We start from the raw sequence: 22,454 nt of genomic DNA on the forward strand, positions 1-22,454 counted from the left end.
ACACAGCAGGAACTGGAGACAGGGCTGATCTCCTCCAAAGGGAGGGGGTTTCACCGCTCACTTTACACTTTGTGATGAGGACATGTAAGTGGGCTTCTGTAGGGGAGGCAAGCTGGCAAGGTGTAATTACACTGTGAGTTTGCACTGTGCACTTAGATTGGAATGCTGGTCCACTAAATTCCAATTGTAGTTTTCAGCTGACTTTACCTCTATACAGCATAAAGATTTCAGCATTGCCAATGCTGCACTGCTTCTGTCCTGTAGATAATGCGGCATATGAGCACTTGGTTACTGACTAAAATGCCGAGACTGCTAGTCTGCAGGACCTGTCTTTTCATGTGTCATCCACAGGTCCTGCTGCTTCCTTTCTGCAGTAAGGGCCCACTGGGGGACAGTATCGGACAAAAGGAAACAAATGGATAGATTCTTTCATATGGGGAAACCCAGCCCTCACACAAACGCAACCTGCACGATTTTTCAGACCAGCTGATGCGTTGCCACTTGACCCATGGAATTGCCTGCTTCTAATCTGGAGCACACACCTCCGGAGTGGTGCCACTCCAGCCGAGCCAAAGCTCAATGTCAGTGATGCAGGTGCCTGAAATTGTACCCTCGCCAGACATCATGGGAAAGCAGTAAGCCAAGTACATGGGCACGGAGATGAGAACTTTGACAAGGACTCTATAGATATACTTGATTGGTGCTAAAGAGAATTGTCTGCAGCCACTTAATGATGAGCATGCATATTGGAAATATATAGGAGGCAGAAGCCTGTAAATAGCACCACTCATGGGGTAGAGAAAAGTATAACAATCTGTATTCAGTATCATCATAGTTATATCTCAATTCAAGATAATTTACCAATAAAATTTACATTTACATTAAAAAAAATCCCATAAAATGCACTGCTGCAATCAGATGTTACCAATCAGTAAGATTCTGGTCGCTGCCTCCTCTTGAAAAAGTGGATTGTAATCTGCGAAACTAGTAGGGGTGTTGGTGGGTCTCCACTGCACTGCTCCCTTTACCTATCCTGGTCTTGCTTCACAAATTACAACCGTATTCCTTCCTATTACTCACTAAACACTCTATTACTGCTAGGCTCCTCATTTCACTTTGGGTTGTTTAACATTGCACATGTGCCTTGCTGCCTATTTTGCTGAATGATTTTTGCACTATGGGCCTGATTCATCAAGCTGGGCTGCTAAAGCAGCGCAGCTTAGTGCTCGCTAATCCACGCTTTACATAGCAGTGCTCACTGCTATGTAGGAGCGTGCCTTCCCTTAGTTACGCGCATTGCTTCCTTAGCAGCTACCACGATACTTCACTAATGGTGGTTACTAATGATCCAATCTTTTTCATCCAATCTTACCATTTCTATGTAATATAAGGGAACTGCCTAAATTATCTATATAATATAGTCACTCAATTTACCCTTCTACTACATAGATTTGGTAAAATTGGATGAAAAAGATTGGATCATTAGTGGCCACCTTAAAGAGACTCTGTAACAAAATTTTCATCCTTATTTCTTCTATCCTATAAGTTCCTATACCTGTTCTAATGTGCTCTGTCTAACTGCAGCCATTACTAATTGCACAGTGGCTGTATTATCTCTGTTATATGATCTAATCTTCTCTCCTCTGTCGGCCAGTGTTGCCAACTCATCCCTTTAATTACTGACACATATGAATTATACAGGTTTTGTGGCTAGGTAGATGCAGTTAAGGCACTGATTTGCCCCAGTACCTGTATAACTTAGATGTGTCAGTAATTAAAGGGATGAGTTGGCAACACTGCTGTCGGCTCTGTCGGGCTGAGGCAGTCAGGCTGGAATGTGCTGTGCTGCTTGTGATTGGATAGAAGCTATACACGACCTCTCCAGGCCCCCTGCACACTCTGTATAACTCACACACTGAGCTACTCTCAGCCTATCAATTGCTATGTCTTTTGTTTGTAAACACTGCATAAAAATGGCAATTACAAGCCAGGATTGCAGCAGGGAGTGGCAGAAACAGCACAGAGGGGCCCAGGAGAACATAATGAATAGAATGGTATGCTTTTTATTGTAAGAATTTTAGAGTACAGATTCTCTTTAACAGCCGCTACTATGACAATTAACAGCAGTATCAATACTTCTCAGGACCGCCCATATTAAGGGCAGTCTAAGGAAGCAATGCACGTAACTAAGGGAAGGAATGCTCCTACATAGCAGCGAACGCTGCTATGTAAAGCTTGGATTAGTGAGCACTACTGTACATTAAGCTGCGCTGCTTTAGCAGCACAGCTTGATGAATCGGGCCCAATATGTTCTACAATGAGCAATTTGAGTTATGTATCTGATATTGCACATGCACTTTATATACAGAACCAGAATTCTAGTCAAGCCAAGGTTCACTTGTTGAACCCTCATTGACTCATATCATTAATAGTCCAGTATTCTACTGATTGGTGACATTTGATTTTTGATTTTTATGTTTTTAAATAAAACCAAAGCAGGCTGTAAATTGAAACTAGAAGGTAATTTTAATGATATGCAATCAAAATGTCTTGTTTGCAGTTCTAATATAAATAGAGGAAGCCCCAGGTAAGTATACATTCTTCTGTTTTACTCATCTCAGGTACACTGTAAGGCAGCATAGGTAACAGCACTGACACATTTTTTCCTACACACCTTCCCACTCAACCCGGATAGAATCCCCCCTTAGACAGGGCCTTTACTAATCATTTTGGTGACCCAGACAGACGTCTCCAGAATGCTATTGTGAAATGGGGGGGGGGGGGGGGGGGCTGGTAAACAATAAGCAGTCGGCAGGTTCTTGGCTCTCCACAAGGAAGCAAAATCAGCTCTATTTGCATTAATGCTGTGTTATTATTTGTTACAAGTTCACTGATCTGTTAACCCTCACTTTGGTTTTGCTGCAATATGTTTACGCACTACATTTAGTCATCCTTTAGCGTCCTGATATGTTTCATGTTGTCTTTGCTCCTGGAATCTCCTGTTGTGTTTGATAATTGGCCGGTAAAGAAGTAAGCAGTAGTTCAGGCCTCAGGCCCAGCTCATGAAACCTTCATGTCTAGAGGCTGCTCAACACTCCCTCTTGCTGGGAATACTCTCTCCAGCTTCAAAGTGTCTGCAGCCAGATGTATAAATCTTTCATTAGATAAATGATCCACTGCTTTTCTTTATGCTTTTTCTTCCCCCCGGGCCACTGATAAATGGATCCAACTTAAGAGAGACGGATGCGGAGAGGAAACCCGTTCCAATAACATTAATAGTATCTTATCCATCTCTGTAAAGATTTCATGCGCTGCTAGTTGTCTGCCCTTTCAGAGTACGGGCATAGAGTCTGTACTGGGCTCACAAAGGGGGTCATCAGACGCTGCTGCCTGTCACCTGAGTACTCTAAGTGCAAGGTATGACTGTGCCTCTTGCTAATCCCTGGAAATGCATTACATACTGTTGGAGAGCTGCCAAATCTATCTGCATTGCGCTAGCATTCCCCACTTCCCACTTTGTCCTCATTGGCCATCTATGATTGCCCTCTTCTTCTATAATCCCCATCTTCCAGTGTCCAGTCTCCCTATCTCTCCATAACTTCCCTCCCCCAGAATCCTGTGATACCCACTTCCTCCATAATTCCGCTCCCCCAGAATTATGTGATAGCCGCTTCCTCCATAATTCTGCTTTTCCAGAATCCTGTGTAACCCACTTCCTCCATAATTCCGCTCTTCCAAAATCCTGTGATACCCACTTCCCCCATAATTCTGCTCTTCCGCTATCCTGTGATACCCACTTCCTCCATAATCCTGCTCCCCCAGAATCCTGTGATACCCACTTCCTCCATAATCCTGCTCCCCCAGAATCCTGTGATACCCACTTCCCCCATAATTCTGCTACCCCAGAATCCTGTGATACCCACTTCCTCCATAATTCCGCTCTTCCAGAATCCTGTGATACCCACTTCCCCCATAATTCTGCTCCCCCAGAATCCTGTGATACCCACTTCCTCCATTATTCCGCTCTTCCAGAATCCTGTGATACCCACTTCCCCCATAATTCTGCTCCCCCAGAATGATGTGATAGCCGCTTCCTCCATAATTTTGCTCTTCCAGAATCCTGTGATACCCACTTCCTCCATAATTCCTCTCTTCCAGAATCATGTGATACCCACTTCCTCCATAATTCTGCTCTTCCAGAATCCTGTGATACCCACTTCCCCCATAATTCTGCTCTTCCAGAATCCTGTGATACCCACTTCCTCCATAATCCTGCTTCCCCCAGAATCCTGTGATACCCACTTCCTCCATAATTCCACTCTTCCAGAATTCTGTGATACCCACTTCCCCCATAATTCCGCTCTTCCAGAATCCTGTGATACCCACTTCCCCCATAATTCTGCTACCCCAGAATCCTGTGATACCCACTTCCTCCATAATTCCGCTCTTCCAGAATCCTGTGATACCCACTTCCCCCATAATTCTGCTCCCCCAGAATCCTGTGATACCCACTTCCTCCATAATTCCGCTCTTCCAGAATCCTGTGATACCCACTTCCCCCATAATTCTGCTCTCCCAGAATGATGTGATAGCCGCTTCCTCCATAATTCTGCTCTTCCAGAATCCTGTGATACCCACTTCCCCCATAATTCTGCTCTTCCAGAATCCTGTGATACCCACTTCCTCCATAATCCTGCTTCCCCCAGAATTCTGTGATACCCACTTCCTCCATAATTCCACTCTTCCAGAATCCTGTGATACCCACTTCCCCCATAATTCCACTCTTCCAGAATCCTGTGATACCCACTTCCCCCATAATTCCACTCTTCCAGAATCCTGTGATACCCACTTCCCCCATAATTCCTCTCTTCCAGAATCCTGTGATACCCACTTCCCCCATAATTCTGCTCCCCCAGAATCCTGTGATACCCCCTTCCTCCATAATTCCACTCTTCCAGAATCCTGTGATACCCACTTCCTCCATAATTCTGCTCTTCCAGAATCCTGTGATACCCACTTCCCCTAGAATTCTCCTCTTCCAGAATCCTGTGATACCCACTTCCCCCATAATTCTGCTCCCCCAGAATCCTGTGATACCCACTACCCCCATAATTCTCCTCTTCTAGAATCCTGTGATACCCACTTCCCCCATAATTCTGCTCCCCCAGAATCCTGTGATACCCACTTCCCCCATAATTCTCCTCTTCCAGAATCCTGTGATACCCACTTCCTCCATAATTCTCCTCTTCCAGAATCCTGTGATACCCACTTCCTCCATAATTCTGCACCCCCAGAATCCTGTGATACCCACTTCCGCCATAATTCCGCTCTTCCAGAATTCTGTGATACCCACTTCCCCCATAATTCCGCTTTTCCAGAATCCTGTGATACCCACTTCCCCCATAATTCCGCTCTTCCAGAATTCTGTGATACCCACTTCCCCATAACTTTGCTCTTCCAGAATCCTGTGATACCCATTTCACCCACAATTCCGCTCTTCCATAATCCTGTGATACCCACTTCCTCCATAATCCTGCTCCCCCAGAATCCTGTGATACCCACTTCCCCATAACTCCGCTCTTCAGGAATCCTGTGATACCCACTTCCCCATTACTCTGCTCTTCAGGAATCCTGTGATACCCACTTCCCAATAACTCCGCTCTTCAGGAATTCTGTGATACCCACTTCCTCATAACTCCGCTCTTCAGGAATCCTGCGATACCCTTCTCCCCCTATCACCCTCCCTCCCCCTTTCAGTATTCCGCAATGCCCCGTTCCTGAATATCTCCCTCTTTCAGTGAGTGATTCTCTACCTTTCATCATCCTTTTCTTTTGTGATACCTTCTTCCCTCCTAGTTCCCCTCTTTCTGTATGCTGTGACCCCTATCTTCCCTATAATGCCACTTTTCTATTATCCTGTGATTCTTCTCTTCCCTAATAAATTCCTGCTGCAGTTGCTCTTTGGAACCTTACACAAGAAACTTAACTTCTTGAGAGGATAGAAACTTGTGAATTATCAAGCTATTTGTGGCTATGTGTGGTATTTATATCCTGCAATGGCGATCCGCCAACTAACAGAAACTCTGTATTCTCTGTTGGAAGTATCACTTCATAGCTGAATCTGGTCTGTGGGATGATGTTATGTGTGAAGTCCATGTGTGTTCCTGTTATATAATCCATGCCCCTATGCGTGCTCCTTAATCCTATAAGGGGGCAGCCATTTTACTCAATACACCTGCCGGCTGTGTGACATCACAGTGACCTCCTGTTTCTCACAACTCGCCAAATGCTGCCGCTTAGAGATGGTCAATAACATGTTAGTAATTTCAGATTGATGTTTGCTTTATGAAAAATGTTTGCAGCTTGAAACTGGATCAGTCACAATAATTAGTTACTGCGTTTGATTGATCATATTTTTATTGAACATAAAATTTACATTTTATTTGTAATGATTAGCATTGACCAGGTGACGCCACATCACATACTGGTACTTTATAATCATACATTTTATATGGAAGCCCTTTATTCACTGTGTTGCAACCTTAGGACTTTTTTTTTAATCAAATGCGAAGATGATTAACCAATATCTTTGCTGTTATCGAGTGCTTAAACTGTTTTCATTTACTGCAGATTTATTACTTTTGACAGCAGTACTTAATTATAATATTAAGCCTTCACTTACTGAAGCATCATCATTTATTTGTGTAAATTGTATAGTTTTTCATATGGCCTGGCTTAAATCCAATAGCCTGTTACTGCCAGAAATGATCATTATATCCAGGAAATGTGATGCACAGACTGTGAATGTCCTCTTTCCTCCTGCCTGACTTGCTTACTCCTTTAGGCCTCATTTACAGGGGCAGTTTACAGTACAGAAAACCACCCTATAAAGGTCTGCCCACTCTCACAATTTCCCCTCAGTCTGTGTTTCCTGGCAGGATTTCACTTGATCCTGTGTGGGACAATGTGGGGCCCCAATGCTGTACAGATGCTTTGCGAGGCAATAGCCGAGCAATACATTCTGTGTCTATGAAGAATGGAGGAGGGGCACCAGGAACAACCGAGATGCTTGCACCAGGCAGGGTAAGAAGGGGAGCAGTGGACTCGGCCAACAATTACCACATAAAAACTCGGCAGAATTCCATATCAGCTATATGCATGTTGTATTAGTAAGAGTATTGCAAAAATGTATAGGCTATAGGCACACTCTGCACCAGTGGTTCTGGATGTTTGTCTGTTTTTCTAGTGGCATAATGATATGATTTGCATATTAACAACAACATTTCTATGGTGCTTTTCTCCCCCGTAGGATTCAAAGCGCTCAGGCTCTCTCAGATTCAGTAGCTGGTAGTAGGATGAAGTATTGAACACAACAATGCATCTTGGAAGATCAAAAGAGTATTTTTCAAATGGACTCAGATTAACACAGCAGCTATGTGTCCAGATCTCTTGGAATCGGTTTCTCATTGCTTATTTACATGTTTGACTAAGGTGGCTGAAAATACTGAGAAATATGTGGGTGGATATGAAGCCAAATTGCCTGAGACAAAATAGATTTTTTTGTGACTCGTTTTCCCGGAATAACCGGTTCTCACACATTTCACAGTGATAAAAATGGTCAGTGCTGCTGTATAGGCTGCCCCAGGCATGTCTCTATGGGAAATAATGCAAGACATGTTGTTGCCTTTCTGCATTGTGCTGTCATTTATGGCCATCCAATGTGACCGGAGAGTAATTAGGCAATACATGGATTATCAGTTAGGTTGGAGTAGATATAGTTAATGACAGGCAAACATTTCTGCCTTGTATGCACATTTAATTCAAGTTGTATGCATCTTGATCACAATTAGGAGTAGCTAAAATGAATTGGTGTATATCCAAGGTGCATACAATTTGCATACAATTTGCATGCAAGCTGGAATTATTAGGATCTCACTAACTATCTCTAGTATGAACATACGTATAGCAGCTTCAGATTGTCATAATTGGTCATAACTACTGATTTTTACGCAGGCGGTTCACATGCAATTTTGATTTCCCATAGGATATGCAAATGGAATGAGATTAGCATACAGTATGCAGGAAGAAAGAACTTGCTGTGGGATTTTAACACACATAAAATTGGCACACCAATGCAATTTTTGTGCAGCCCATAGACTTACAATGTATGTGATTTTGCATACATTTTCTGCTATGTAGCAAAACGCATGCAATTCAAATATTGATGGCCATAAACTCAGCAGATTCGATAATCAGATAAATAGTGGCTGAATAGTGTACTGGTTAAGGGCTCTACCTGTGGATTCAGGTATCCTGGCTCTTCCTGTTCAGTAAGCCCGCACATATTCAGTGAGGAGACCTTGGGCAAGACTCCCTAACACTCCTACTGCCTACTGAGTGCCTCTTGTGACTGCCTCGCAAGCGCTTTGAGTCCGACAGGAGAAAAGCACTATACAAATATAGGAATGATTATTATTCTATCTCTTTGATCAATGATAAGATATAAATCTGTTGCTGCTGGTGGAGTGTACACAAATTTCCAATAGATTTCAGCATTCTAGGCCCCCCAGGTCTCCTCCATGTATTGTGTAACTTAACCTCAGGCCCATGGTGAGTGTTGCCGGCTCACCTGTTTGCTGGCGGCCTGCGTCCTTTCCATGGCCGCTGGGGCGCCTGTAGCATGTGACCCAGCCACATGTTGGTGATGTTAGTTCATGCGGCTGGGTCCCAGGGTACAGGCAGCAATGGAGAAAGATGCGGGACAAAGGAGGAGGATTATCAGTGGATAGGTGAACCTACAACACGCCACAGTGCCAGGGGGTGGAGCAGGGGCGTTGCTAGCCCCACAGATCAGTGGAACATGCCCCTGATCTATTCTTCAGTGCCCCAGATGTTACCTTGGGCAGAGTAGATGCACAGTAGCACCCAGCATGACACCACAGCACCCAGCATGGTATTACAGCACCCAGCATCCGCCATACTGTGTGCTATTGGTGCCTCTGTGGGCATTTTGGGTGCTGTGATGCAATGCTAGGTGCTGTAATGTCTTTCTGGGGGCATGCCGGGAGTTGTGGTGCCTCAATGGGAGGTCCGTGGGAGCATGGGAGGGTGTCCAGTAGAAAGTCAGGGAATGCTATGGGGGGGTTGCCTAGAGAAGATTGGCGCCAGCCAACTCACTCAGCATAAAGCCAGCCCGGCAGAAAGCAAGACTGGCCAGCACAGAAGCCAGGGACCTCTGTCTAGTTATGTTTAAGTGGCACTGCCTATTTAGGTGATATGCTGCATTTTTTGTATTAATGGAGAGGGGGCTTCATCCAACATTTTGCTGGGCAGCCCTACTTAGAACGCTGTTAAGTTCATGTAAATTTGACTCCACCTATGACCACACCCACATTGTGGTGCATGGTCACTCCCATTTTTTGGCTGGAGTGCCCAAAAAGTGCCCCGGATCTCTTAGAAACCTAGTTACGCCCCTTGGTGGAGTACATATTTTACCTGGGGGGAGACCAGCCGGGAGTCTCTCAGCTACCACCATGCACCTCACTGAGCATTTGAGATCTGTCCAGCATGCAGGATTGGTTGTGAACTCTCTCATAGGGAATTGTTGCACAAGTGCTTTGAGGGCGATTTTGAAAATCACCGGCGCTTAAAAAAAAAAAACGCAATACGCCCTAGGTGTGAACAAGGCCCTTACTGTCTGTGGACTTTTGCAAGCAGCAGATCAGTGGGGCTGTGCCTCAGCTCTGGCAATCTGTATATCATCTGAAAGGGTTTGTTGTCTTACAGGAGAAATCCATTGAGTGAATTGGGCATGGGAAAGAAATACAAAAAAAATATATACATATACAGTATATAGTTAACAAGTACATTAAATACTGCTTTGAATCTCTTGAATTAAATGGTGTTCTAGAATGGATTAGAACAGATGATATAACTAGCTGGGTAGGTTTAGGCCTCGGTTCACATTAGCATTTGCCAACGGAACCAGCCGTACGTTTCCGTGGTCCATTCCGCTGAACGGACAAAAAAAAGGCAGCAGGACCCAATTTTCTGGACCGTTTCCCTCAGCAGAACGGAAATGGAAGGTTTTGCAGCACAATAGGATCCTATGGAAAACTGATGTTTTACAGCACACTGCCTGTAAAAATGGACCGTTTTCCTGGATCCAGATAGCCGGATCCGTACAGCCGGCTCCAGAAAAGAAAACGCATTTGACAAGCTGTTATCAATTATTCAGCCACAATACTGGAAATGATGGGAAAGAACAGCCATTAATTATACACTGACAGTTGTGACTGTTGTATAACTTACGGGATCCCTGCGTCCATGCGGAGGGGACCCACCGGCTTGGCTTCCGCATCCTGCTGTCACACGCTCAGCTGGCTGGGGGTCTCCACTTTACATTGGTCGGTCGGAGGTGAACACTGCAGATGGGAGTCTGTCGGGAGACAAGCCACAGATGGACAAGTTAATATGCTGTGCAGTGTGTCACGTTGTCAGTGTGACTGACAGATCAGCACCTGAGAATCCCCACTACCTGCCTGTGCCGGCTCCACCCTCACACTCCGTGTCATGTTTCTGTCTCTCTGTACTATATTGCATTCCTATTACGCCCAAAGTTTCCAACGTAACAAGATCTACTAGTTGTACGCTATAAGATCCTGGTGGTGTTATCTTCATCATAGTTCCGCAAAGTAAGATGCTTTTTTTTTTTTTTTTTTTGTAAACAGAAGGTATGGTAATTGAAAATTCTGTTTTATATGTGTCCAAAAAGCATCATCTGCAATGTGACACCTAAGTAAGTGAATGGAGCCATGCTTATTGCTCCATCATACCCTTGTAAACCAGGTGCACTTTCAAAGCCATTGGTTTATAGCACCCCTGTAGCTAATTTCACTGAATCATTTGAAGTGACAGTGTGCGCACAACAATCAGACGGTAAATTCGGCAGTCTTATAAATAAATGAAACTCGTGTTATATTTGGTAGTTCTGCCTTTTTTTGTTTCACACAGCCGTATATATAGGACCCAATATATTGGTATGGAGGGTTGTAGATCTTTGAGGGATCATTTGCATGTAGCTTCTTCAAATCGCAAAATGATTTTTCAATTTGAAAAAAAAATCTTTTCGATTTTTTTTTTTCTTTTCAATAAAACAAATTGTTTTCATCAAATTGGAGTAACATTAAACAGAAAAATTTAACATGCGGCCACCTCCTTGGCAGTAGCCCCGAGTCAGGCTCGGGCTGGAAATCCAAAGCACAGAATGGTAACCCCCGAGCTGGAACCATGGGAGGTGAGTAATGTGCAGGGCTGCCACAGATCTATCCACCGGTTTGATTTTTAGGGCCGAAAAGTGTGTGAAAAAATTGCACAGCTGTCAAAACCAAAAATCCGTAAATGATCATAGCGCCAGGGAGGTTAAGAGTTCGCATATTATCCTTCTCCTTGACCACAAGAAAACGCATGTCGAGTCAGAGTGCTGGCGTGCCACAACGGACACTTTTCTACCACACGTGCCAAGCGCTAGCAATTGTCTGTGTGGTGCACGGGAGTAGCTGACAGGAGACTAATGCACAAGCTGCAGCTACCATGTGAAATGGGGCTTTAAGTTGTGAAGAAGACTTTGTAAAAAGTTCTTTAAAATTGGACAAAGAGCAGGTCCCCCCAAATTTTGCTGAATTTTGCTTACTTTATATTGAGTGTTGAAAGACAGCATTTCAATCTGTTTGTATGTCATTCTTGTAATGCGCGTTCTTTCTCTCTTTAGCAATCTGAACACCCATCAGCCCCCTTTCTAGGGGCAGGCGAGGCGGGTGTATGCCCGCGACGCAGTGCAGGAGGGTTGCGCAGTTCAAGAGGGGGAGGCAGGGGACACATTGTGATAGAGCCACAGGGAGGTTGCAGATTCCTCCCTCCCTCACCTCAGGCCCCCCTTCTGTGCTCCCCCTTCTATTGCAGAGTTTCAGCACAGTTGTGGGTGCAGGTTACTCAGACAACTCACCTTTTACATGCTCAGGGCTCCATGCAATAGATCTTCACGTAGTACCAGTCTTCTCTTTCTCCAGTGCCACCCTCTCTACTTCCTGATTAGCGGAAGTAGAGTGCGTGGCACTGGAGAAAGAAGACTGGTGGCACATGGAGCTCTATTGCATGAGCTTGGAAGAGGTGAGTTGTTAGTGTAACCTGCGCCCACCACTGTACTGAAGCTCTGCAGTAGAGGGGTGAGTGCAGAAGAGAGGCCCGAGGTGAGGGAGGGAGAAATGGGGCCTCCCTCTCTGCAACTCTGTCACAGTATTGCCATTGTCCCCATTTGAGGGGCCCCTTACTTTCTTTGGTGTCACAGATGGAAAGGTAGATGAGAGATGCTCTGATCTTTCCTTGCCCTGTTAAACACCTTTAAGATAACTTGCGCTGATTCCACTACTATGTGCTCAAACAGAAGTGTGCACTGCAAGGCTGTATCACCGTGCTCAGTGTCTTCTGTAGTAATAAAATCCCAGCATTTCATATCCTTTAGTTTCTTCTCTATCTCTGCTGAGCTGTGTTGTAAAGAAACCTTAAAACTCACCTGAAATGAGAAGGAAAATGGAGGCTGGCATATGTATCTTATTTGAAACAATGCATATTGCCTGGCTAACCTGCTGATCCTAGGTTTCCAATACTTTAATACATAGAACCCTAAACAAGCATGTCAATCATGTATTTCTTACTGGATTAGCCACATGCTTGTTTTAGGTGTGTGATTTGGGCCCTACTGCAACCAAAGAGATCAGCATGGCTGCCAGGCAACTGATATTGTTTAAAAGTAGATAAATATGACAGCCTCCATATCCCTCTCAGTGTACTTAAAAGTGAACTCGAGGTGAGAGGGATATGGAGATTGCCACATTTATTTCCTTTTAAACAATACAAGTTACCTTGCTGTCCTCTTGAGCCTTTCACTAATACGTTTAGCCATAGACCCTGAACAAGCAAGCAAATCAGATGCTCTGACTAAAATCTGACTGGATCAGCCACATGCTTGTTTGTGACTCAGTCACAATTGATGCCAAAAGATCAGCAGGATGCCAGGTAACTGATATTGTTTTTGGGAGTACTGTAGGGGGCCCTTAGGGTAAAAGAGTTGAACTTACCTGGTGCTTCTAAAAGTCCCCCACAGATGTTCTGTGGCAGCGCAGCCACTTGCCGATGCTCCGGTCCCCGCCACCGGTTACTTCCGGAATTTGCCACTGCTCCTGCGCAGCCTTCTCCTTGCTCCTGCTGACATCGAGGGAGCGTACTGCGCAGGCGCAGTACGGCCTGCGCCTGCGCAGTACTCTCCCGGGGGACGTTAGAGGGAGTGAAGACATAGCCGCGCAGGTGCAGTGGTTTTGCGACTTTAAAGTTACAAATTCCAGAAGTAACCAGCGGTGGGGACCAGAGCATCTGCGCGGGCACAGCACGTCTGCGGGGGACCATTAGAAGCTACAGGTATGTTCAACTCTTTCTCTCTAAGGGCCCCCTACAGTACTCCTTTAAAATTAAATAAATATGGCAGCCTCCATATCCCTCTCAGTTCAGGTGTACCTTAAGGCTTGTACATATTTGCAACCAAGGCTGTTTCTGGCCAATTTGGTGCCCCAAGAAAATAACTTTTTGTGTCACCCACCCTCCCCATCACCTAATCTTTAGAAAACGAAGATCATAACCTACAATTAATTAGTTTGTGGGCACAATAACAAATCGATAGATTTATATACAGAAATTGTCTAGTCTTAAAAATTAGTCTATTAAAGATACACACATTATTACCAGACCAAATATACCTCACTGCTCAAACTCAGTGATCCAACATACTAAATATTCTACCCACTTTATAAAAACAATAAAAATAGCTTGGGTCTTTACAGATCACAGTATTGTCCTAGAAATCTCGATTACAATTACAGCCTAATTCATACATTAATAGCATCTGCCATATCTCTGTTATACCATTCAGGCTTTCTCTGTAATGATAAATAGTAGTGCCCATTCAGGCGTGTAAGTTGTAATCAGTTTCTTTCTTAAGGTGACCAATAAATTACTCGATTGTGGCAATGATATCTGTGAGATTCAACTATAATTATTGAATCTGCCAAAGATCGATGCTGCAATGTTGCCTTTTAATCATGATTTGGCTTGCTGTAATGATCTCACTCAAAATGGTTCAGTTAGGTGCGCAGCGTAGCGGTATTTGATTTCCTGATGAGCAACTGGCCCAACAGACCCCCGGACGGTCTCCCCATGTACCGTAATATGTTCCCCCAGAGCTGTGCAGAGGGTTTCAGGCTCACCTGTCCGCTTTATCGATAGGGATGCCTGTACCCTGTGACCCTACCACATGCACTTGACATTAGCACATGCAGTGGGATCAAGGGTTACAGGTGCCCCTGGTGGCATTAGAGACCGACGCGGGACACAGGAGGAGGCATGATGACGGACAGGTGACGTGAGTCATCAATATTCTACACAGCCCGGGGGTACACATTTTACACGTTGCATAATATGTTGGTGGTCTATAAATGAAATTTTAATAATACATTTCTGTTGGTGGTGCCAACACTGGATTCATCTCTTTAGGTCTGCTAAAGGTTCACTTGACAGTCCTACAGCTTACATCTTTGCAAACTAGTCTCTAGTGGTAGCACCCATGTTTCACCCATGTTCTTCAAGTATACAGTTGCATTTCAGACGTAAAATCTGTATTCCAGTAGTCTGATGGGATGCTCATCTGTTTGTTTGTGTTTTAATCATAAAATGTCCTCTTGTGACTTTTTCCTCCTACAGAAAAATCATAGACACGTCTGAGCTGTTTCTGCCTTTTCCCACACAAGGAGTTGTAATATTAAATTATGTCCCATACTACAAATCCAGGGATTATCGTGTGGCTGGCATCTGACAATCCGATCTATGCAGACCTATTTGTAACTCTGTGATTGCCAGTGGGCTAAATATTTATGTTTAACTTTAGTTAAATGTTTTTAATTTACTAAAGGTATCTTCAGTGACCCCTGAAAATCCCCCCTGAAGATCCCCACTGGGGACATCATAAGTGATCTAGCAAACCCACTCAGGATATGTAGGTTATCTGCTACTAGATGGCAAAAGATTGTAACCTTCGCCATAGCAAGGTGTGCAGAATTGGCTTGTGTGAATAATTGCAGTCTCATGCTCATGGCCGGATTTCAGGCAAGGCCACAAAGGCCATGGCCTAGGGCAACAAGAAAGCAAGGGGTGGGCTTTGGGCAGCAGGGTGGCAGTAGCAGTTAGCCAGCCAAATATTTGTCCTGCTACACAGAGTTTGCACATAGCGGTGAGCAGCTACAAACTGCCAAATCTGTCACTCACGGAATGAAAGGAAAATGAACGGACACTTAAAGTGATCTCTGAGCTGCCTGTCACTCACCGAGTGTGCCACTAGCCCAAGGAGCTTACACTCTATTTCCTGCCATAATATCACTAACTGTCCTCACAGGATCTAATAATATAATCCCTGCCATCACTTCACTAACTGTCCTCAGAGCAGCCTACAATCTAATCCCTGCCATGTTGGGGGGAAGTTTAGGATGCTGTTGGTTCAGGGGCTGCTGGTGATAGCGGGCTTTGGGCAGTTAAAAGTGCAAATCCGGCCCTGCTCCTGCTAAATCCGTAGTGAGCAGAGCTGGGACACAATCCTCCAGCACCCAAGGCTGAGACACCAAATTGCACCCCCATCCCTTCCACCCCAGCCGTCACACACTGATTGCTTTTAGAGGAAGAGGCACCCCAGAGCCCCCAATCTCCCCAGCACCTTAATCTCTAGTTATCTGGCTTGCAGTCACTGCCATGTATCCCCTTTTCTAAGTTTTCTCGGCTTTAAACACAATAGGGGAATGATAGCTGAGTGAGTTGTGCGCCCCCTTTCTACACTGCGCCCTGAGGCTGGAGCCTCTCTCGCCTCTGCCCAGCCCTGGTAGTGAGAACACTTTTTTTCTATAAACTTTGGTTTGTCCTCAAGTAAAAAGAGAATGTTGCCTCCCTCCCACCCCCCAAAGAAAAATTCTGGCTTCCAGAGCATTCAGGGAGACCAGGTACATTTTGTACTGGTTTGGAAAGCTTGGCAAACAAACATTCTACAGAACAGTACCTGACAGCACTAAAGATGTCGCCGCCTGTTAAAATACAAGACTTACTTTTTAAATGGTAAGTTCACTGCCAGGAGATCCACCGAACTGGCGATAACATTATCTTGTGTTTACTTAATTGTAGCAGAGAGGAATGTAACCATTCCCTGACTGTGCAGAAACTTCTAACGTGTTCAGAACTGATACACTGCTCATTACTGGGCACAGTACATTACTGGAAATCATTACTGGGTACATTACAATATAAATACACCAGTTATGGATAAAATGCAATGGCAGCTTTCAGAGCAAATAAAGCTGTACATTGGGAATTTGTCATTTCTAAATAAATAATAATACTTCTGCACAAAAGCAAATATGATAACTGTAAGGGATATAAAAAGTAAGAAAACACATTTTTTATTGAATATTATGTCAGAGTTTAACCACTTCAGGATTCTGCGTACGCATAAGTACGCCCCTGAATCCTGAAGCGGTTTCCATGGAAATGGCCGTTCCATGTCAGTTCACGGAGGGTGTCTCCGTATACATCCTGCGAGCCTACGATCGCGGCTCGCAGGGTAAATGTAAACACGCGGGGAAGATCTTCCTCGCTGTTTACATACGTAGAGATCAGCGATCCCCGGCCTCTGATTGGCCGGGGATCGCCGGCATCTGATAGGCTGAAGCCTATCTGAGGCGGCGCAGGACGGATTTCCGTCCTGCGCAACCCATAGTGAAGAGGGGAGGGAGAGAAGGAGGCAGAGGGAGGAATAGCGCTGCGGAGGGGGGCTTTGAGGACCCCCCCGCTAGGCACAGCAGCGCGGCGGCGATTAGACCCCCCCCCCAGCAGGACATCCCCCTAGTGGGGAAAAAAGGGGGGAAGTCTGATCGCCCTGCCTGCTATCTGATCTGTGCTGCGGGCTGAAGAGCCCCCGCAGCACAGGCCAGGCTGAAATCCGGAAATCCGGAAGTGGTTAATACCGCTTTAAGTATTAAAAAGTTTTTAAGGCATTTTATCAGAATATAATTACAGAGATTCCATATACAGTATTAGATATTTGCCTGGAATTCCATCCTAGATAGACCACTAAGCTTATGTAGGCAGTATAAGGAAGGTCTTCTAGCACTACATGGTAAATGAAAGTTATGTGGCTGTATAGAGGCTATTGGAGGCACAGTGTTCCATCACAGAGTCTGGAGACTTGGCTTTTGTAAAGTTACACATTTATTCACACTATCAGGAAACGGTAGAACAGCAGGTGGAGTTCAAAAGCAAGAAACCTCTATCTGTAATATTTCATATGTACCTGATAAAACAATAATAATGATATTGAATGACTACATTAGAAAACATTGTAACTTTCTGCCACCACTATAGATGTTCACATAATAGCAGCGGAATGAAATTCTCACTGTAATTTGTGCCAGAAGTGCTGATTTTCAATTAGCGATGAGGAAAAATCCTAAGGCTGGGAGCAGACATCCCTTCAGGAGTGCACTCCTGTGTAAAACATGCAATTCTGTAACGTGCGCCCAACCTAACTGATTCAGGAAGGGAATCAGTTTGGTTGAGCCAATCAAAGCAAGTAGTTGCCGATCAGGTGACTGGTAGCTGGGTATCTAATCATCAGCCAGGGGTTTTGGTAAAATGTAATTCCAAATTTGTGTCTATGCAGATTTCTAAGTTAGAAGAACTTTTTGCTCATCACTATTTCCAGTTTTTGACAGTTCCTCCTGTGCCAGCAGGACTTCTGACTGGCACAGGGATCTCCCTCTTCACTTGGTCTTTGCGCCTGACAAGACTTCCAACAGACATATATTCTCTCTCTACACACCTACTGACCTGCAGAGACCTAACGGCTGTTACAAGTCTTCCCAGATGGAGAAGACAAGTGAAAAAGGAATTGTCTTACCTCCTCAGTGGCACCTATACAAGTAAATACTGTCCGATATTAAAAAGTGCCTTTTCTGAGGGGGAGGGTCTGTGTGTGTGTGTGTGTGTGTGTGTGTGTGTGTGTGTGTGTGTGTGTGTGTGTGTGTGTGTGTGTGTGTGTGTGTGTGTGTGTGTGTAGGGGGTGGGGTCGGATTGTTTAACCAAGAAGTTGCCAAAAAATCATTTTGTATGTGTAAATGCTGAATATTTGTAGGCAAATTTTCCATGCTTCACTAGGGCAGACAGCAAAGTGGTCTGCCACTGGCTATGCAATCACTGCTCTCCTTCATTTCTTTTGTTAAAAAACAAATAACCAGCGTGCTTTGCATGGCCACTCGGTTTAAAGTATTAAAATAGAAATACATAGATTGCACTAGATTGCACACAAGTAATTATGATCAAACCTATAGTAATTTCTTTTCTGCACTTCCATGGCTTTTATGGAGTACTATGACTGTATGATGGCACAATTCATTCGCTGAACTAATCTCATTTTTGTAAGATCTAACTGTGAACATAAGAATGGTCAATTGATTTATTTTCAGTCATCAAATATAATTTTATAGAATAGGAAAGCTGGCAAATCTTAACTGGTTTAAATCTAAATCATTTGAGACTATTGAAATGTATGAATGAGGTGAGTATTAAAGGAAAAAATAATTCTGACCTGATGTAAAATAAATAAATAATTGACCTGTTGCTGTTGGCAACATCATTTTTCTTCTTTATGGTATAAAAAAAAAATAAGCAACAGTATCAGAAGCAGGAGGCAAGTATACAGATAATGGCATTAGAAGCACTCTCCGTGGGGAAGTAAGCAATTATTTATATGTATCTTAGTATGAGACCTGTAAGAGGGACCGCAATGGAGGAAAGAGGGACACAGGAGAGGGTGGTTGTGGCAAAGATAGGGACGGTTGTGCCCTCACCCCAGATTTCTGTGTTCTGTGTGCTCACCCCATCTGATCGCTGACTTCCCTGACGTCCTCCTTCTCTGCCTTCCCATCCTCTTCTCCAGCTCTGTCACTTCTGCCCCCTCTTCTCTCTCCGTCACATCATGACTGCTGCCACATCAAGACAGGAAGCAGCTGATCACAGGTCACTGCTGGACCTGTGTTGCTTTCGGGGGCTTGCGGATCACTGGGTGCCTGTGCCCTGACGGCATATACTGTGGATTTGGCTGCCCCTCGCCCGCCCCCCCAAGCATATTGCGTCTTACAGGGGCAGAGGTGACCTACATAACACAGAAACCTACAGGCGTAGCTCAATGAAAGCAATTAGTAATGTACTCACGCACACACAGCCCCTACCGCGGCACAGCGGGTGACCAGGGACTAATGTACTGCCAGCATCTTCCCATCACTATAGCTGTGATCAGCTGAAGCTCTATAGATTTACATACGTGCATTGCGGAGAGCAGCAATCATCTTACACATCCTCTCCTCTATAGACATACACACTACCTGACTGCTGCAGACTAGCCATGGAGAGCTGGCCCTCGCAATGTCACTGAATTTTATATTTATCAACAGATTTTCTTTTAGGTTTTACAGTGTATCTAAACTTTTGCTGAAAACATGATATAACATATGTCATTTTGTAATTGAAGGCATTTGTTTATTTATACTCAAATCTGCTACAAATAACTTAAAGAGAACCTGTACTGAGTAAAAATATTTAAAATAAACACATGAGGTAACTTCAAATGAACATTACATAGTTACCTTGCCATCAGTTCCTCTCAGAAGCTCACAATTTTCTTCTGACAATAATCCCTTCCAGTTCTGACAATATTTTGTCAGATCTGAAATATATCAGTTGCTGTCAGTAAAATATCAGTTGCTGTCAGTTATGGCTGAGAGGAAAACTGATGTACCAGGTAATGTCCATGTTTCCCTATGGCTCAAGTGGGCGATGTTACAGTTTAACTGTGTGCTGACCAGAAAGCTGTTATGGGTAATGGCCATTTTCAAAATGGAGGATGGAAAATTCCCTTGATCACAGTGAACAAACAGGACGCGGGACAGGAGAAAGACACTGAGGAGTAGACTGCATGGAAGATAAGTATGACTTGTGTATGCTTATTTTGACTTTTAATTTTCAGTTCAGGTTTTCTTTAAAGTGAACCTCCAGACTAAAAATCGACTCAGCAGCACTGAAAAGGCTTGGTGTTTCTTCAACAGTTTCACAGCATCAGAACTTTGTTTCTCTTATACAAGCCTCATTTTTAGCTGCACAGAAGAAAACTGCCCAGGCATTTTTCCCCTGATGCTGTGCAAAGCATGATGGGATTTCTAATGTTGTTCTCGTTCTGCTGTTTTGGTGCAATTTTTTTTTTTACATTTTGAATTTGACATTTGAAGCCTAGCGTGTGCAGCTGGGAGGGGTGATCAGGACACAGGACAGTTGGAACTGTCTTATGCTCCCTGTCACCTCCTTTCAACCAAAAAGATGGCTGCCCCCGTGACAAAGATGGCAGCCCCCATGAATCACAAACATTTGCCTGTTCTTTTAAAACAGGGTGGGTAAAAAATTATATTACCTCTCTATTCTAATTAACATAACTAATGTAACTTAATTACAGTATGTTTTGTTTAGGCTGAAGTTCCCCTTTAAAGAGGAACTCCAGTGAAAATAATGTAATAAAGTGCTTTAGTCAGTGTTTTCCCATTGTAAAATATTCCTTTTCTCTGATTTACATTCTGGCATTTACCACATGGTGACATTTTTACTGCTGGCAGGTGATGTCCGTGGAAGGAGATGCTGCTTGCTTTTTTGGCAGTTGGACCTAGCTGTAAACAGCTGTTATTTCCCACAATGCAATGAGGTTCACAGACAGGAATCCAACTGTGGGAGGGGTTTCACCACAATATCAGCCATACAGAGCCCCCTGATTATCAATTTGTGAAAAGGAAAATATTTCTCGTGAGAAATGGGGTATCAGCTACTGATTGGGATGAAGTTCAATTCTTGGTCATGGTTTCTCTTTAAAATGGGACCCAGTTGAATAATGCAATATACTTGCGTTTATATATGTGATATGTGAGATACAGGCATGTCATTCCCAATGTGTACAGTTAAGCTGTGCTTACACTTATAAGCAGTGCTTACCCTGATAGTAAACTACTTATAGTCTGTGCTGATCCCTGCTGGAATAATATGTTTTGGAACTGCTCTGGCAACTTCTATACTTGCACATTGACTCTCAATACACATTAAATTTCCTCTATTGAAGTGCTGATAACCTCTTCAAGAGAGTATGAGAGTACAGGCTAGTAATCGGTCTTTCTCTTTTTTTCCCTGAATAAATTACATGTTAGATCGTATGTAAAAATTGGATGCAGTGAAACGCCTGCTGTTGAGTGAGTCGTGCCAGCAGGAAAGCGGGTATAGGGGGGCAGAATGTTACTCGATTGATGTTCTCATAGCTTTGTGCTGTAGCACAAAGCTTGCTGTGGCAGTGGAGCGATCTGTATTAAAAGGAACTTGAGGTTAGAGATATATGGAGGCTGCCATATTTATTTTCTTTTGAACGGTACCAGTTGCCGGGCAGTCCTGCCGATCTTTCCGGTCAGCAGTGTCTGCATTACCCATCTAAAACAAGCATGCGTCTTATCTGGGTGTTTGTTCAGGGTATATGGCTAAAGTATTAGAGGCAGTGTATCAGCAGGACTGGCAGGTAATATACATTGTTTAAAATGAAATAAATATGGCAGCCTCCATATGTCTCTCACCTTGGGTGCCCTTTAAACAAATTTCCTGCTCAAATCTTGTCTAATGGCTAATGGTACAAAAATGTCACAACAGGTAACGATAGTATATAGCAGAAATATTGCTTTTGTTTGCATGACCTTTTAGAACATAAGTAAATAATTAATCTATGTTGCATTATTGAGGAATTCATTTAACTTTTTAAATACACATATGTAAACTAACATGTTAAAGTTTATTCATGTATCATATTTCAGGGCTACACCACCCATTTTGTACTTCAAAGGCCCCCTGTCCTACTTCTACAGATATACCTGATACCACCACTAGCAGTCTTGCTTAAGTTAAGGATACATTCACAGTGGTGTCTTGCAGTAATACTGTAATGTATGAGACGACCACAGTGCAGCAGGTGTGGTATAACAGCATGGGGCATCCCAGCACACTGCATTACCGTAAAATACCCACAGTGACAGTGAAGCATACTTTTCAATGACTTATGCTTCAGTGTGTATGCAACGCAATGCACAGATAATGTACAGCTCCGCTTTCCTGCTCCGTTGCGTTCCTGCAGGTACAGAGAACTCAATGCAACTCCCACTGTAAACCAAGTCTAAAGTGTCATAATAATAATTGAAAAAAGTGGTGTTGATGCAGGTTTTATCCGATTGCCATCTGGAGAG

The 22,454-nt window shown here is 43.9% G+C and overlaps 2 protein-coding genes across 14 annotated transcripts in view; one reads left to right on the top strand and one right to left on the bottom strand.

Moving 5' to 3' along the window:
* The window catches only part of CACNA2D4 (calcium voltage-gated channel auxiliary subunit alpha2delta 4), a 394,977-nt gene that overhangs the window by 232,353 nt on the left and 140,170 nt on the right, over positions 1 to 22,454 (top strand). The window lies entirely within an intron of this gene.
* Positions 1 to 22,454, bottom strand: part of LRTM2 (leucine rich repeats and transmembrane domains 2) — a 99,809-nt gene that overhangs the window by 22,419 nt on the left and 54,936 nt on the right. Inside the window, exons 1-2 of one of the 4 annotated variants that reach the window (XM_068277232.1) lie at positions 19,785 to 19,859; positions 10,312 to 10,438 (exon numbers count right to left, since the gene is read on the bottom strand). In XM_068277232.1, the coding sequence (XP_068133333.1) occupies positions 10,312 to 10,360 (49 nt within the window). In that variant the 5' untranslated portion in view covers positions 10,361 to 10,438; positions 19,785 to 19,859. Of the gene's footprint in view, positions 1 to 10,311; positions 10,439 to 18,989; positions 19,221 to 19,784; positions 19,860 to 22,454 lie in introns of those variants that run through there. The other 3 variants (XM_068277229.1, XM_068277230.1, XM_068277231.1) reach the window with 3 other exon arrangements.

Source organism: Hyperolius riggenbachi, chromosome 3, assembly GCF_040937935.1.
Source record: "Hyperolius riggenbachi isolate aHypRig1 chromosome 3, aHypRig1.pri, whole genome shotgun sequence".
Classification (NCBI taxonomy): Eukaryota; Metazoa; Chordata; class Amphibia; order Anura; family Hyperoliidae; genus Hyperolius; species Hyperolius riggenbachi.